Source organism: Myxocyprinus asiaticus, chromosome 8 (assembly GCF_019703515.2).
Source record: "Myxocyprinus asiaticus isolate MX2 ecotype Aquarium Trade chromosome 8, UBuf_Myxa_2, whole genome shotgun sequence".
Lineage (NCBI taxonomy): Eukaryota > Metazoa > Chordata > Actinopteri > Cypriniformes > Catostomidae > Myxocyprinus > Myxocyprinus asiaticus.
The window spans coordinates 53,028,248-53,046,164 of NC_059351.1; the positions used below are offsets into that span (position 1 = coordinate 53,028,248).

Below are 17,917 nucleotides of genomic sequence, written 5' to 3' on the forward strand. Positions count from 1 at the left end.
AACCGCCTTTCAGTTTATTCGTATCTTACACTAAAAGTTATACAGTATGTGTGAGAAGATCCCTCAGCACAAACACACGTCAGGTTATGTTCACTGTCGCAGAAACTTTAACCTCAGCTAGAGGTCGCTGTTTCTCTGTGAAGAATATTGAGTGAATGGTGATGGTGGGAGGAAATCTGATCATTACTTATAAAGAGCTGAATAAAGAGGAAGTAACTAAAGCAGACAGATGTAGAGACAGAGAGATACACACAGAGAACATTCAGCATAAAGAAGACAAACATCCTGTGAGGAGAATCAGAGCTGCTGTGAAGCTGAACTCAACTCACAATGAAGATCTTCATCATCTTCACATTCTACCTCATCTCAGGTCAATACACTTCTCTTTCAATACTGCACAAATCATGATGTACTCTACTTAAACTCTCTAAATCCATATACAGTAATGATGTATAGACAAATAATTATTTAATGATGTTTCTGATAACAGTATTAATCTGATCAGGTTCAGTGAGATGCTTTGATGTGACTGGATATTCTGGAGGAAGTGTTCTTGTTAATTCCTGGAAGCTTTGGTGCGATAACTGTTTTAAATACATGGCTAAACATGATCCATACAGAACAATTATACAAGATAAGAAACATGATCAATGGATTACTGAAGGAAGATTCACTCTGTTTCATAACAAATATGGAAACCTCATGATCTTCATCAGAGAACTGAAAACAACAGATGCTGGAAGATACCAGATCGGGTTTAATAGGCAGTGGTTCATTTATATGACTTTAAATGTGATTGGAGGTCAGTCATTTGGGATTTAAGTCATTGTGTAATGGAAAAAAAAAACAATAGAACTGATTATATTATATTATATTATATTATATTATATTATATTATATTATATTATATTATATTTATTAATAGTATTTATTAAGGCAATCAATATGTAACATCTGTGTTATTATATGTGAATGACAGATTCTTGTTGTGGGAGGTCAAAAACAGTGACTGTGAATAGTGGAGAAACTGCTGAGTTCAGCTGTGAATATTCACAGAATCACAAGAATAACTGGAAGGCAATATTCAAAGAAGGAAAAACATCCATTGAGGAGATCTACAGCACATGGAAGAAGAAAGAAAGATTCAGTATTTCTGATGAAAGATATAAAAATCTCTTCAGTGTCAGAATTACTGCTGTGACACCAGATGATGGAGGAGTTTATTTATGTGGAGTTTGGGACTACAATAATTCATACTCCCTTGTTAATACTGTTCATCTTCACATTATCAGTAAGTAGAACACATTCAGTTTGTCTTTGTTCTCATTGTTTCATTATGTTTTCTAGTTCTACTGTTATGTTTCTACAGCTCTAATATAAATTTCATGGTTTATGGGAAGGTTGATTTATTCAGATGTGATGAGTTGTATAATGTGATATTTGTGATTGTCAGATAAAGTGGGTTCATATAGAGTGACCGGTTACTCAGGAGGTCAGATCATTATCAAGTGTGAACACCCTCAGTACAAAACCAACCCAAAATATATCTGTAAAGAATCAGATGGATGTTCTGAGAGGAAGTATCCAGGAGTTGAGAATAAATGGATGGAAAATGGAGATGTTTCTTTATATGATGACACCAGAGGAGGAGTCTTGATGGTGTTCTTTAGAGATCTGAATGCTGGAGATGCTGGAACATACAGGTGTGGAGTCAATGTATCTCAATATACTGACAGAGTTACTCAAGTCACACTGGACGTCAAAGAGGGTGTGGAAATTATATGTAGATCATTTTTACAATTATCTAACACATTTTACGGTACTTATTTATTTATCTAGCATGTATGAAATATTTTCTTCAGATTTGTATACACTTTGTTTTTATTTATAGATGCATTATTAGTACAAAGGGTGAGTAAATCTGTTTATCTTGGTGAGGAAGTGAAGATTTTCTGTCAGATCCCAGAGGAACATGAAGTCAGTTCAACACACTTTTGTAAAGAGGATGATGATCACATCTGTCAAACTGTCAACACATCTGAAGAGACACAAATGAATTCTTTATCTGAGAGAAATGAAGCAAGAGTTTTTACTGTGAGAATCAGTAATCTGACAGTGAGAGATGCTGGAGTTTACTGGTGTGGAACAGAAACCAGTGAAGAACATCTGACTTTCATCTCTCTGACCACTGAAGTTCATCTCAACCTCATCAGTGAGTAAAACAGACAATTACTTTAATTTGTACAGTATAAGCATAAAATGTTTCTCTATCTTTCTTTGAAGTGCCTCCAGTATTTGGTCATGAAGGAGAATCTGTTGAGATCATCTGTCCTTATGATCCGATCTATAAATCAAAGTCAAAGTATCTCTGTAAGGGGAAGTGCTCCACTAGAGATAGAAATCCTCTCATTGAGACTGTGACAGACCAGAATGAGACCAAGACTGACAGATTGACTCTGAATGATGACATCACAGCAAGTGTCTTTACTGTGACCATCACTGGACTGACAGCAGAGGATGCTGGGAAATACTGCTGTGCAATGACATTAGAAAGAGACGTGAATTATCTTTGCACTCATCTGATCATTATCAGGAAACAAGGTGAGGGACATGAACAACTCAATATGAATATTACATGTGCCTGAACTGTGTGGAGTGAAATTGTTGTTCTTTTCAGAGCTGATCTTGAATCAGTCTGAAGGAGACAACATCTCAATCAAGTGCAAACATCATGATGAACATCAGAAATTCTTCTGTAAAGGACATCAAGCCTCAATGTGTGTAAAGGATGGAGTTTCATTGGAGAGAATCAGACATGATGGATTCTCTTTAAGTGATGAAGCATCTACTGGAGTCTTTACTGTAAACATCACTGATCTGAGACAAGAGGATTCTGGGATATACTGGTGTGGATCTGATGCCATCACTAAAGTACATATAAACATCAGCAGGGGTAAGAGAGTTAATTTATTTGCATCATCCTTGGCACAAGTTTATAAATGAAGGTTCGGGAGGAACCTTTCCATCTCATCAACTTTTAAACTGTAGAATAAATAAGCTGCTGTTTACCTCTCTCTTGTGACGGTCCTTTCGGCATCTCCCCATCTCCATCCCCTGTTTTAAGAGTTCCTGCTTTATAGCTTTCCTAATCTATTCACTAGTCCCAAAAAGGGGGCCTCATCCTCGAGCCCCTCCTTTACGGACAGAAAGCCACAAGCCGTTACCTTCATCGTTCAAAGATTACATGGGCAGGCGAACTCGTGAAATATTCATATATCAGCACGTATTAACAATCAAATCATGTACAGTCATTATTTATAGAGAACAGTCACAACTAGATTGATGTTGGTTTGACAAAGCCTTGTCTGAAAGTTTAAAAATGTTTTACATGAGGGTCTTGTGCAAAATGTATCAGAGTAAAAATAAGTAAAAAAAAATATGTTGCAAAGTATTATTGAAAGCTGCAACAAATTGAAAACTCAATTAAAGTTCATATTTTAAAAAACGACTAGCTACATCTGTACAGTAATAAAGTATTTGTACTTAGTTACTTTACACCGCTGGTGGTGAAGATATTATCGTAACTTAAAGGAATATTCCGGGTTCAATACAAGTTAAGCTCAATCTACAGGATTTGTGGCATAATATTGATTACCACAAACAATTATTTTGAGTCGTCCCTCCTTTTCTTTAAACAAGCAAAAAAATATGTGTTCCAGTGAGACACTTACAATGGAAGTCAATGGGGTCAATCTGTAAACATTAAAATACTCACTGTTTCAAAAGTATAGACACAAGACATAAACAATATTTTACTGTGATAAAATCACTTACTAAACTTTTCTGTGTACAGTTATAATCAATTTTACAACTTCGTTGCCATGACAATGTAATGTCAAGAAACCATAAAACCTTAAACCGACTGTAAAAATGACGATTTAAACAACTGCATGAGTTTTAGTAAGTGCTTTTATAACATTTTAAGCTTCACATTTCTGCCTTTAAACTCTCCAAAAATTGACCCCATAGACTTCCATTGAAAGTGCCTCATTGTAACCTTGATTTTTGCATCTTCTTTTTTTTATTAAAAACATTATACCAAGATTGACATGCTGTCGATTGAGCTTAACTTGTATTGAACCCAGAATATACCTTTAAACTTAAAACTGCTTATAGTGCCATGTAGGGTCAGATGCAGGTGTGTGTGTGTGCACCTGAATATTGGTAATACAATGATAAAATGATACAAAAATGATAATAAGATGATGAAGAAAATCAGTACAAATACAAGTTTTGGACATTTTTAAAGTTGTAATTTGAATTCTCAAACATTCAGTCAGTGTAAACAGGGCTATAGCTAGTGGAGTGAATCTATCTGGTGTCATATTAAAATATCTATTTTATTTATTTATTTAATTAGTTTATGTTTTTGTATAAAAGTTTCTCATCATTTCTGGTTGTGAATTGTGTGCGTGATGAACAGACTGTTTTCACACCAGCTGAAAACCACAGAAAACTGTAGAACGTTCCAGGTCTTTAGTCTTAGTTTGACTGTGAACATTTAACAGACTTATTCAGGAAACCCACTGTGTGACCACATGGCTAAAGAAACAGAGAGACCTATAAAAGAAGTAGATCACAGGTTGTGTGCAGTTCTGCAGAAGAGAGGCTTTGATTGAAGTCATTTTTACTGCAGAGTAATTCAGCTTAAAAAAAAACTATTCAAAAAGCATGAATATTCTCTCGTGATGATTCAGTAATGTTCAGTTAAGCAGTTTTGTCGACTATGCTACTGTCAGTCAACGTACTAATTATCTTAAGAGAGATCACAGATGATCAAACAGTATCACTAGTATTTTAAAAATACAGTGAGATATTTTAAAATGTACGCTCTCAATTCTTCTAGATAAATGTATATTTAAAGAATATAATAATAATAATTTAAATGAACGTTTAGTGTGTTATGAAGAGAAAAAGCTGAAAAGTAAAAGATTTCTCTTGCCGTTATAAAACTGAAATCAACAAGCCCACAAACTTCATTAGAAACAGAAATGAATTAGACATTACTTTTAGCTTGTATTGTACACTTTAAAGCTGACTGTAACTTGGACATGAATGTTATATATTTTAATATTTGTTTAACTTCTATTTTATTAAAGTATCTCTGTGTTTTTCTGTAATTATCAATATTATTTTCAGATTTCTCCATGATCATCATCATTTGTGTGTGTGTGATTCTGCTGCTGATTGGAGGATTCACTCTGATTCTTTGTAAATTAAGACACAACAAGAGACAAGGTGACACACACACACACACACACACACACACACACACACACAGTTGCATTTATTTGTGTCTTCTCTTACTGATGTCTTGATTTTGTTTTTTGTTCATCAGAAATCACCTCAACATCAGACAAGAGAAAGAGAGATACAAATAGAACGGTGAGTTACAGTGTGTGTTTTGTGAAAGGGAGTTAACAGAATTCATATGGTACAATGCATGCACTTATAGTAAATGCTTGTATGTTCTCTTTGTTTGAAATATATATTTTTCTATATGTTTGCCATACTGTATTTATTTCAGTCATCCTGTGCAGACAGCAGACGTGATTCTCTCTCAGATCCTTCATCAGCTCCTCTTTACTCTACTGTACAGTTTCCCTCAAACTCCTCTGATGGGCTCCTGTATGCTGCTGTCAGTTTCCACAAACATGAAGATTCTCTCACTGATGATACAGTCACATTCAGTAAAGAGGAGATTCACACTGATTATGCCACTATCAGATACTGCACAAGACTGAACTAATTCCATAATAACAGATATTACAGATAATCAAACAATTCCAAGGGTATTTTAAAATGCATTGTGATATTTTAACATTTGATTTGGCTCACAGATATTTTGTAAAAATGACCCATAATCTAATATTAAAATATCAACAGTGTGCTGAATCATGAGAGACTTTAAGGTGTATGTTCATGTTGCTTCCTTTTACATGTTTGAAACAGCGACTTTCAGACATTCATCAGTATGTGTAAAGAGTTTGTCTTCTCACTTTATCTGAAGGTGTGAAAAAACCAGGAAATGCAACACTTAAGTGACACTCACTGCACTATGCAAATTTTCATTTCCAAATGTAGATGAGATGCAGCATCTTTCCCCCACATATATTTTATAAAGACTCATTAATAGCAGCTCTTAAACTGTTAGAATGTTATAAATGAGGAAAATCACTTTTGTGTTCAGAGCTGTTAAAATGAATGTGTGACTGTGTTGTCTTGTGAGCTCTTCTCTCCTCTTTGAAAATGATGATGCTCAACTTTGACTTGCACTTTTGTTCTGCTTTAGATTTGGACATGCAAGAGAAATTAGTTACAGATAGCTTGCAAGGAAGTCCATTTTTAATAACTTAATCATTTTAGCATTTTTAAAAACTTCTCAGAAATGCTTTATACGTGAACTTGTGACATGAGACTTGTGCTGATGTTGTTTTATGTTTCAGTTCAAGTATGCTTTATTGTTAGATTATGCTTTTTCAGATAATGCTTTTCATTTTTAAACTGTTCTTAAGTTTTATATTTACACATTTTATTCTGACATATTTTTATAACTGCCATATTTTATTCATTAAGAAATCAAAATAGTTTGCTATTGTTTTTATCTTGAAAAGTCCAAAACTGTCTACTGTTGAATAGGACAGTTCACTGGTCAACACGAGAGGAAATTTGATGAATTTATTCATGATTTAAACAGTTACTGATTTCAACAGATTAAAGATTTATACACGTGTGTTTGGTTTCAATTTTTTAGTTAACCGCTTTATATATATGTGGTTGCTTTATTTGTTTGTACTTTTTACATTAACAACTTTACCTATATTAACTCTTTCACCTATGGTTGTCCACCGCACCAGTATGAAATGTGTGTTTAAACTGTTAACATGAGTTCAGATAATCCATGGTAATTTTACTCCCCCTGCTGGTAATTTGGAGTAATTACAGAATCCTCTAATGTGGCACGTGGCACAGCAGAAGTACTTAAATTGAAATCATGTTGTTTTTTTTTTTTCATACTGTAAATGACTCTCATTAACACATAATGGCCTGTTCTTTGGCTACTGTTACCAACATCCCTCTTTACATTTCATCCCATTACAATTCATTAGAATTCATCTCTCTCACACAATTTCAGACTCAGTCGTTGCCCTTACCACGACTTCAAATCAAAATCAAATCACTTTATTGACACTCAACCATATACACAAGTGCAATAGTGTGTGAAATTCTTGGGTGCAGTTCCGAGCAACATAGCAGTCATGACAGTGATGAGACATATACAATTTACAATAAGCACCAGATTTACACAATTTACATATCTAATATACACATAATTACACACAACACAATATACAAATAATAATATACAATGTACAGTATACAATACACACAATATAGAATACACAGTATACAATCAAAATAATATATATAAAATATACAGTAGGTTGTATTGTACTGTATTGACATTCAGGCTGTAGGTTGATAGTCAGTTGCCAGGGTGTTGTTAAGAGAGAATATAATTTATGACAGTCCAGTGTGAGATAATAAGAATAATAAAGTGCAGTGCTGATGTATATTGATCGTGAGAGATCAAGAGTTCAAAAGTCTGATTGCTTGGGGGAAGAAGCTGTCATGAATTCGGCTGATGCAGGTCCTGATGCTGCGATACCGCCTGCCTGATGGTAGCAGTGATGGAAGCCCATGGCTCGGGTGGCTGGAGTCTCTGATGATCCTCCAAGCTTTTTTCACACACCGCCTGGTATAGATGTTGTGGAAACGTCATGGTTACTGGTGTAACCTCCGTTCCCTGATGGAGGGAACGAGACGTTGGTGTCGATGTAGTGACACTAGGGGTCACTCTTGGGAGCCCGAGACACCTCTGGTCTTTGATAAAAGGCCAATGAAAATTGGCGAGTGGTATTTGCATGCCACTACCCCGAACATACGGGTATAAAAGGAGCTGGTATGCAACCACTCATTCAGGTTTTACGCTGAGGAGCCGATATAAGGTCCGGCCATTTCAGCGGGTAGTTCAGCGTTTTGGCAGGAGGGACCAACATCTCGTTCCCTCCATCAGGGAACGGAGGTTACACCAGTAACCATGACGTTCCCTATCTGTCACTCACTCGACGTTGGTGTCGATGTAGCGACACTAGGGGTCCCTATACAAAACGCCACAAGGCTGAACTGTGTTACGTGAACTGGCGGTGTGTGGTGGGCAGACTTGCTGTGTGCCTCATAGCCAGCACACCAGGTCGACACATAACCTCCCCCAACACAGTTATGAGTGTCGAACGGCCCTTTTTGGGGACAAGTCGACTACCCAAAGATAGAGACAGGCTTAACCCAGTCGTGGCCTCTTTTCCTCTTCTCTTTTTCCACTCCCTAAAAAAGAATGGGGATTATCCGACTGGGCCACCAGGTCTAGTCGGGGGGTGTCCCTCCCAAGGGGAGGACACCGCGGAGACCACACCTCACCCCAAGAGAGGGGGGATATTTAAGTGGAAGAATACATCACATGGTCTTTCCAACCATGTGGAGAGCCTTCAAGGTAGATCCTGCCCAAAGAGGGAGGAGTTACTACAACATGGAGACTGGGGCAGAGGGTCTCTGCCCAAGGAAGATGCAGTTTGCCAGCAGGGAAACGAATTAGCGGAAGATATAGATCGCATGGGGTTAGCCTTACAGGGAACCGCCACATGCAGAGCATCTACCCCAGAACCGGGCTCTTAGTTAGCACATGTACTGGGCCGGCAGCAAGTCTCTCCGAAAACTCGACTGCCACAGGGCTCGGAGGAAGTCAACCAGGGAACAAATTTTGTGAACACTACTGGGAATTAACAGTGCACGTCTTCAGCTCAAAAGGAGGTGGAAGGCGATATGTGCAAGCGATACACCCGGCCGGCTATCCCAGGCTTATCCGCTTGTTGCGTGCCACTACCTGGGATGAAACCGGTTCCATCCAGAGGTTGTAGAACCTTGCAAAGGTGTTGGGTGTTGCCCAGCCCGCTGCTCTGCAAATGTCTGTTAGAGAGGCACCCCTGGCCAAGGCCCAAGAAGCCGCTACACCACGGGTAGAATGGGCTCGTAGCCCTACCGGGGGCGGCATGGTTTGGGCGAGATATGCCATAGTTATGGCGTCAACGAGCCAGTGGGCGATCCTCTGCTTGGAGACAGTGCTTCCTTTCCAAAAGCAGACAAAGAGCTGCACAGAGATTCTAAAGCTCTGCGTGCGATCCAAATAGATGCGTAAAGCACGCACCGGACACAGCGATGAGAGGGCTGGGTCTGCCTCCTCCTGGGGCAGCACTTGCAGGTTCACCACCTAGTCCCTAAAGGGGTGGTGGGAACCTTGGGCACATAGCCCGGTCAGGGTCTCAGGATCACGTGAGAGTAACCTGGACCGAACTCCAGGCACGTTTCGCTGACAGAGAACACTTGTAGGTCACCTACCCTCTTGATGGAAGTGAGCGCAGTCAGGAGGGCAGTCTTCAAGGAGAGTGCCTTAAGCTCGGCTGACTGCAAAGGTTCAGAGGGGGCTCTCTGTAGACCCTGAAGAACTACAGAGGTCCAATGAGGGAACGAGACGCGGCCTGGAGGGATTCAGCCTCCTGGCGCCTCTTAGGAACCTGATGATCAGGTCGTGCTTCCCTAAGGACTTACCGTCGACTGCGTCGTGGTGTGCTGCTATGGCAGCAACGTACACCTTCAAGGTGGAAGGGGACAGCCTCCCTTCCAACCTCTCTTGCAGGAAGGAAAGCACTGATCTGACTGTGCATCTCTGGGGGTCTTCCCGACGGGAAGAACACCACTTAGCGAACAGACGCCACTTAAAGGCATACAGGCGCCACATAGAGGGAGCCCTAGCCTGAGTGATCGTGTCTACCATCGCAGGTGGGAGACAGCTTAGGTCTTCCGTGTCCCATACAGGGGCCAGACATGGAGATTCCAGAGGTCTGGGCACGGGTGCCGGATGGTGCCCCTTCCCTGAGAAAGGAGGTCCTTCCTCAGTGGAATTTGCCAGGGGGAGCTGTCACGAGGAGCGTGAGGTCCGAGCACCATGTCTGGGTGGGCCAGTAGGGTGCTACCAGGACGACCTGCTCCTCGTCCTCCCTGACCTTGCACAGGGTCTGTGCAAGCAGGCTCACTGGGGAAAACGCATATTTGCGAATGCCAGGGGGCCAGCTGTGTGCCAGCGTGTCTATGCCGAGGCGGGCAGTGGGGAGGATTCTTGGGAGGCGAACAGGTGCACCTGTGCCTGTCGAATCGACTCCAAATCAGCTGGACCACCTGAAGGTGGAGTCTCCAGGGACAGGCCGAAAGGGAGGACTTTGTACTGATACGCCTGACCCTCGAACACGAACCGCAGGAAGGGTGTGTCGAACCTGTGTCGAGGAAGTATCGAGACGTGAAAGTATGCATCCTTCAGGTCTACCGCCGCGAACCAATCTTGATGCCGGACGCTCGCTTGAATGCGTCTTTGCGTCAGCATCTTGAACGGGAGTCTGTGTAAAGCCCGGTTCAGTACTCATAGGTCCAAGATTGGCCGCAACCCACCGCCTTTTTTCGGTACGATGAAGTAGGGGCTGTAAAACCCTTTCTTCATCTCGGCTGGAGGGACAGGTTCTATCGCGTCCTGCCATAGGAGGGTAGCGATCTCCGCGCAAGGTAGCAGCATTTTCGTCTTTCACCAAGGTGAAGTGGACACCGCTGAACCTGGACGGATGCCTGGCGAAGGACCAGCCCTCGTGACAGATTGGAAGGCTCAAGCCATGCGTCCAAGTTCCGCGCAAGGGGGACCAAAGGGACAACATCATCGGATGTACCGGCAGGTGGGGCCTTGCGGCGGGGCGGAGCTTGAGGTGCCACACCACGTCGTGGCCCTGCTGATTCTAAGGACATCGAAGCACTTACCTGGCTCTTTGTGACCACCCCCGGAACAGCCTGGGATGGGGGAGGAAGAGGCCTGTCCTTGTGACCCGTGGAGACTGTCACATCGGGGGCGGATTTGTGCCACAGCTGGGCGCTCAGGGGCGGGAGACCGCCGCTGGAGCGCCAACCTGCCAAATGGAGTGGTGGACGGTGGTCGTGATGCCAGCCGTACACACCAGATACGTGACCCAGGGAACAAGGAAACCACTCTTGCTGAGCTCTTGAGTACTGCAGCCACTTGGGCATACAGCGCAATTAAATGCAAAAGGTAACAAAAAGATGAAGATCTGCTTACCAGCTCCAGAACAGCGGGTTTCATTGTCCCTGGGTCGCCTGTCTCAAGGGTGCTTTGAAGCCTTTCACGGGTTCTGGGCGGCTGCGAGACGGGTGGCTTCTGCTTCCTGCGGTGGGCTCCACGCCGGGGCTGGGCCGAAGGGCGGGCTGCGGCGGAGCCGGTGCAGTCACCGCAGGGGGACACCCTTGGCGATGAGTAGACAGGGTGCGGTATCTTGAGCCGTGCCGGGGCAGGATATGCCGGCTAGCACCCATCTACTGCTCTACCAATCGAGAACTGCTGCACAAAGTCCTCGATGGTGTCGCCGAATAGGCCCACCTGGGAAATGGGGGCAGCAAGGAATCGTGTCTTGTCGGCCTCACCCATCTCGACCAGGTTGAGCCAAAGGTGGCGCTCTTGGACCACTAGTGTGGCCATCGTCTGCCCGAGAGACTGCGCCGTGACCTCCGTCACTCGGAGAGTGAGGTCGGTCGCCGAGCACAGTTCCTGCATCAAACCCGGGGCAGAACTACCCTCGTGCAGTTCCTTTAGTGCCTTGGCGGTCTTGCAGGAGAGCCATGGCATGCAGGGTGGAGGCGGCTTGTCCAGTGGCACCGTAGGCCTTGGCCGTCAGAGACGACGTAAACCTACAGGCCTTGGATGGGGGATTTGGGCACCCGTGCCAGGTGGCGGCGCTCTGCGGGCATAGGTGCACTGCGAGCATCTTTATCCACCGGGGGATTGCCGAATAACCCTTGGCTGCCCCACCATCGAGGGTAGTGAGGGCGGGGAAGCTGAAAAGATCGGGACCGGGCGGTAAAAAGTGCCTCCCACGACCTTGTCAGCTCATCATGCACTTCCGGGAAGAAAGGAACGGGGGAGGGGCGTGGCTTTGAGCGGCGCCGCGAGCCCAGGAACCAATCACAGAGCCGCGAGGGTTCAGGGAAGAGCGGTGAATCCACTCTAACTGACGCTCGCAGCTGCCCGGGAAAGCATGTCATCATCTCTGCGTCAGCCTGTGACTGGGCGATCGACCCCGAAGGGAGGAGCCCAGCTGAGGCTTCCGACTGGACGAGCCCGCTCTCTGATGCTGTGCTCGAGAGCTCATCACTTTCGTGGGCTCCGAATAAGAGGTCGGACTCGCTGTGAGAGGAGCCGGCGGACTCACCTGGAAGCCCGATCGCGGCAGACAAGCGTGCTGGGAGGTCCGCGGGGGATACCCGGTGGAGGCGGTCCCATTGGGGTCCCCAAATCACCCCCAGTGCTAGCCGCGCTGGCCTCAAACCTGTGGGTAAAAGGACCGAGCCAGGAGCCTCTGGGGTGGCTCGCTTTCTTACGAAGGTGAGCCGCGACCACAACGTTGCCATGGACATATTTTCGCAATGAGAACATGACCATCCACGAATGCTGTCTCTGCGTGAGCAGTGCCCAGACACGAAAGACAGTGATCGTGACCATTAGAAGGCGAGAGATAATGAGCACAACCAGGAATAACACACAATCGGAAAAGCATCTTTAAAAGACGCGTCTTTAAAAAGACGTTCTGTGTGTGCGCTCTTTTAGAGAAATATATACTCTTTTAGAGGGGAAAAATGCTCTTTCAGAAAATATACTCTCTAGTTTTTCTGCCGAAGTGCCCAGGGGCGTTCTCTGCAGTGCACCGGTGCAGAGGGGGAGAAGCCGCTGAAATGCGCCGTCAGATCCAGCAGAGGTGAATGAACAGTAGTATTCAGCTCAATGAGCATGACCGTTCGGCTCCGAAGAGAAAATCTGAATGAGTGGTTGCATACCAGCTCCTTTTATACCCGTATGTTCGGGAGAGTGGCATGCAAATACCACTCGCCAATTTTCATTGGCCTTTTTTCAAAGACCAGAGGTGTCTCGGGCTCCCAAGAGTGACCCCTAGTGTCACTACATCGACACCAATGTCGAGTGTGTGACAGATAGGGAACATAAATTTAAAATTACTATGTTTTGGTAGAGTAGAGAGAAGCAAAAGCATCAGCTGCATTATACTGAGAACATTAGCTAAGAAAATGCGACTCTACAACATGTCTCTAATTGAGATCACCCAAATTATGTTACAGATTTTAACTGAATCTGAGTTCCATAGTTTTGAAACTACTGTTGATCCTTCTGAGTTCAAGCATGCCAGCAGAGATGACTTAAGAGAGGGAGTGCTGAAAGTTCTAAAGAACATCATAGGACCAAAGGTTGATTGGTCCAGAGTCACTAGTTGTGTGCAAAAAAAAGGAAGAATCTGTGAGTGAATATACAGAAATATTTTGTCAGTCAGCTGTTGCATACAGTGGAATAGCCAATAATCCTGAGAGTGTCTTAGATGATAAGGGACCACTGGTCCATACATGGTTTGATGGCCTTTCAGTAGAATACAGAAATGCACTGCCTTTCTTAGATTTGACATGGTCTAACGAAACTCTGTGAAACAACTTGGGCAGGTTGACGACTTGGGAAAGAGACTTTGATGTTAAGGCAAAGGTGAAAGTTGCAGCAGGATCAGTAACTCTCACATAGAAAAGAGACAAGAACACAAATTTCCTAGGAGAAAGGGAAAATGTAACTACTGTGGAAAAACAGGGCACTGGGTGAAGGAGTGTAGAAAGAAGCAATTAGATATCAGGAGAAATGCACAACATAACTCTTATCCTACTCAGCTTGCTTACAACCCTGAAGTAACTCCTAATTTATCTACAGAAACCCTTGGGCAGCTTGCTCAAGCACTGCTGAGAGCACAACAGGAACAGAAAGAGCAGACAAAAAACTAATTGTTGGGGCTGTGAGTGCATACCTTTCCCCTGTAATCTACAGAAATGATAAGAGAATTTTTGTGAAAGGTACCATACAACAAAAGGAGGTTGATTTTTTGTTAGACACAGGTGCAGAAATGACAGTGATTCCACTCACATTGGCTAAAAGTTTAAGTATTTCCTACCAGAAAACCAAGCTGTCTTTAACTGGTGTTATGGGCCATGATTCAGTTTTGTATAAAACTTCCCCCATTGAAGTTCATCTAGGCCCCAAGATATTATCTACACCTCTGTTGTGTGCTTATTTGAATACTGGTGCTATATTGGGAATGGATCTGCGAAGACAAGTGCATTTAATGTTAGACATGTCTTCAGAGTCTGCCACAATCAAAATAGCTACAGCACAGGTTTCTATGGACAGTGTATTGACCCCTGACCATGAACATTTGCAAGACCATCCTATATGGGCTAGAGATAAGGATGATTGTGTGTTCCTGACTTCAGCAGAACCTGTTAGGCTCACAGGAACACCACCTCCTGCCACCAAGCAATATCCATTGTGTAAAGAAGCTGTGCAAGGAGTCAAACCTATCATAGAAAAGTTGCTGGCCCAAGGAGTTATAATTAAGACCAATAGCCCATGTAACTCTCCAATATGGCCGATCAAAAAAAGCTAATGGAACATGGTGACTCACAGTTGAGAGCAGATAACAAACACATAAACAAGACTGCTCCTTTAGTTGCAGATCCTTCAACAATTTGTAATGACTTGCCTCTAGATTGCAAAATATTCTCTGTGATTGATATGTCCAATGGCTTTTTCTCTGTAACACTACAGGACAGTCAACCCTGGTTAGCTTTCACAGTTGACTATGAGCAATATCAGTGGACACGACTAGCACAGGGATTTCAAAATTCCCCAACTATATATATATATATATATATATCATCAGGCAGTCAGGCATGACCTAGCTGACCCAGAGTGTCCTGTCAAACAGTCTACTGTCATTCAGTATGTTGATGATATATTAATTGCATCATTAGATGAAGAGGTACACAAAGCCGAAGTATCAGCTCTATTGGACTATCTACATAAAAAAAGAACATAAAGGCAGCCTACACAAAGGCTTTATAAAAAAAAAAAAAACAAAAAAAAACAAGTTACTTTCCTAGGGAAAACCATTGGGGCGGGAGTTAGTGTAACGATGCTGGCTGCTGGCAATGATGAAGACGTGAAGATGAAGAACCCAAGTGCAGTTTATTTACAAATGTGATAACCAGTAACCCTAACTACAGATGTGAAACAAAACATGAACTTGACCATGACAAGACATAAACAACATGGCTTGACTTGGCTAGAACAAAACACATCCACATACATTCAATACTTGACAACTAGACAATGCAAACATGAGGGCTTAAATACAAGACATGGGAGAATATAAACCAATGAACAAACGGAACTCATAACAAGCTAATTAAACAATAAATCAATGAAAACATGACATATAAACATGGAGGGAAAACAGGAATCACATGACAAGGGAAACAGTAACTAAACTTTTCAAAATGAAAGACATGAATCAACACAATACACATGACATATCCCCCCCACTAAGGGGCGGCTCCCGACACCCCAACACAAGAACAAACACAAAAAGTTTCAAAGTTCTGTAGGGAGCTGGGGGGGGGTGTCTTGAGGCGTGGGGCGTGTGACCAGGGCAGAGTCCATGGGGGGTGGAGCCATGAGAGGCTCGAGGGGCGGAGCCATGGAAGGCGGAGCCGTGAGAGGCTCGAGGGGTGGAGCCATGGAACTTTGTGCCTGGAGAGTAGCCGAAGGTGGAGCTGGAGGCTCGGAGGAGCAAGGCGGAGCTGGGGGAATTGAAAGACTGAGGTGGAGCCGGTAGGACTGAGGACCAAGGTGGAGCCGTAGGGAAGGAGGTCCCTGGTGGAGCTGACAGATCGGAGGGACGAGGCACAGCCAGGTGACAAACAGACCAAGGAGGAGCCGGAGGGACGAGGGACCCCGGCAAAGCCGACAGGCTGAAAGACCGCAGTGGAGCTGAGGGAACACTGAGCTGAGGCAATGTCGAGGGACCGATAGGCCAAGGTGAAGTCCAGGGCTCGGAGGGTCCAGGCGGGGTCGGAGGGCCGAAAGTTCCCCTTGCCTGCTCAGGAGAACTAAGGGTGGGTGATAAGGGTGGGAACCATCTCCAGGTCCAACTGCTCAGGCGTGGCTGTGACATGGAATGGAGCAGGCTGAGGCGTTGCTGTGACGTGGCATGGAGCAGGCTGAGGCGTTGCTGTGACGTGGCATTGAGCAAAAGATGGCGCTTTGTTGAGGAACTCTGGCTCGACGGCGGCCATGTCATGGACCTCTGGCTCGGCGGCAGCCATGTCGTGGACCTCTGGCTCGGCGGCAGCCATGTCGTGGACCTCTGGCTCGGCATCCGCCTCCCCCACAGTGAACGTGGAACCAATGATATATTGAGCCAAGCTGAGGGAACTGCGACCACCAGGCATCAAGGAGGAGATCGGCTCACTTAACCCCACCCTAAAGATGTCCTTGAGGGCAACAACATTAAAATCCACCTGGCTGGCCAGAGTGCAAGTCCTATACGTAATCCTCCAGGGGACAATTCCCCTGACGTAGGCGTATGAGCCGAACTGCTGGGTTCATTAGTCGGTCAAGTATTCTGTAACGAAGGCTGCTGGCAATGGCAATGTCGAAGACGATGATGTGAAGATGAGGAACCAAAGTGCAGTTTATTTACAAACGTGATAACCAGTAACCCTAACAACAAACGTGAAACATAAAACATAAACATGAACTTGACTATGACTAGACTTAAAACTTGACTTGACATAAACATAACATGGCTTGGCTTGGCTTGGCTTGGCTTGGCTTGGCTTGGCTTGGCTTGAACAAAACACATCCACATACATTCAATACTTGACAACTAGACAATGCAAGCATGAGGGCTTAAATACAAGACATGGGAGAACATAAACCAATGAACAAACAGAACTCATAACAAGCTAATTAAACAATAAACCAATAAAAACATGACACAAGAACATGGAGGGAAAACAGGAATCACATGACAAGGGAAACAGGAACTAAACTTTTCAAAATAAAAGACATGAATCAACAAAATACACATGACAGTTAGGTCCATAACTCTGGATAGGGAAGCTGCTGTGAAAACAATACTTCCACCCACTAACATAAAAGCACTCCACTCATTCTTAGGTACAGCAGGATATTGCAGGCCATGGATTGAAGATTATGCTTTACTTGCTCAACCACTCTATGATTTGTTGAAAGGCCCAGTTAAAGATTCTGATGGTATATGTCTTGAAGAGCAACAGCTCAGGGCATTCAACACTATGAAAGAAGCTTTGTGTCAAGCGCATTAGGTATTGCACAGCCTGAGAGTCCTTTTGTGTTATATGTACATGAACATTTAGGCTTCATGACCGCATGCCTTATGCAGGATCATGATAGTATTTTGCGTCCAGTTCACTACTACTCTGGTAAGCTAGACATGGTTGCTCATGGCATGGGCCCATGCCTCATGAGCAGTGCAAGCAGTTCACCTGGCTCTTCAAGCCTGCTCTAGTGTAGTGTTAGGGCAAACAATAACAGTCAGGTGCCCGCATGCTGTATATGCACTAATTAATCAAGCTAAAGTCACCTCTGTCACCTCCTCCCATTGGGGAATTTGGTTATCTACACTCACAGCCCCAAACGTTGTTTTGCAACGTGCTCCAGTCACTAACCCATCCTCTTGTATGATGTCTGCAATGACTGAGGTTTCTTTAGAGGATGGAGATGAAGTGACTCATGATTGTGTTACGCTGATAATTGTGGAAACTCCAT

General features: G+C 43.7%; 1 protein-coding gene across 1 annotated transcript in view; it reads left to right on the plus strand.

Moving 5' to 3' along the window:
* The first annotated feature begins 271 nt into the window (after positions 1 to 271).
* LOC127444991 (polymeric immunoglobulin receptor-like) overlaps positions 272 to 17,917 on the plus strand; it is an 84,181-nt gene continuing 66,535 nt past the window's right edge. Inside the window, exons 1-5 of the mRNA XM_051704687.1 lie at positions 272 to 370; positions 506 to 802; positions 980 to 1,291; positions 1,454 to 1,768; positions 1,892 to 2,212. Of these exons, the coding sequence (XP_051560647.1) occupies positions 331 to 370; positions 506 to 802; positions 980 to 1,291; positions 1,454 to 1,768; positions 1,892 to 2,212 (1,285 nt within the window). The 5' untranslated portion in view covers positions 272 to 330. The remainder of the gene's footprint in view (positions 371 to 505; positions 803 to 979; positions 1,292 to 1,453; positions 1,769 to 1,891; positions 2,213 to 17,917) is intronic.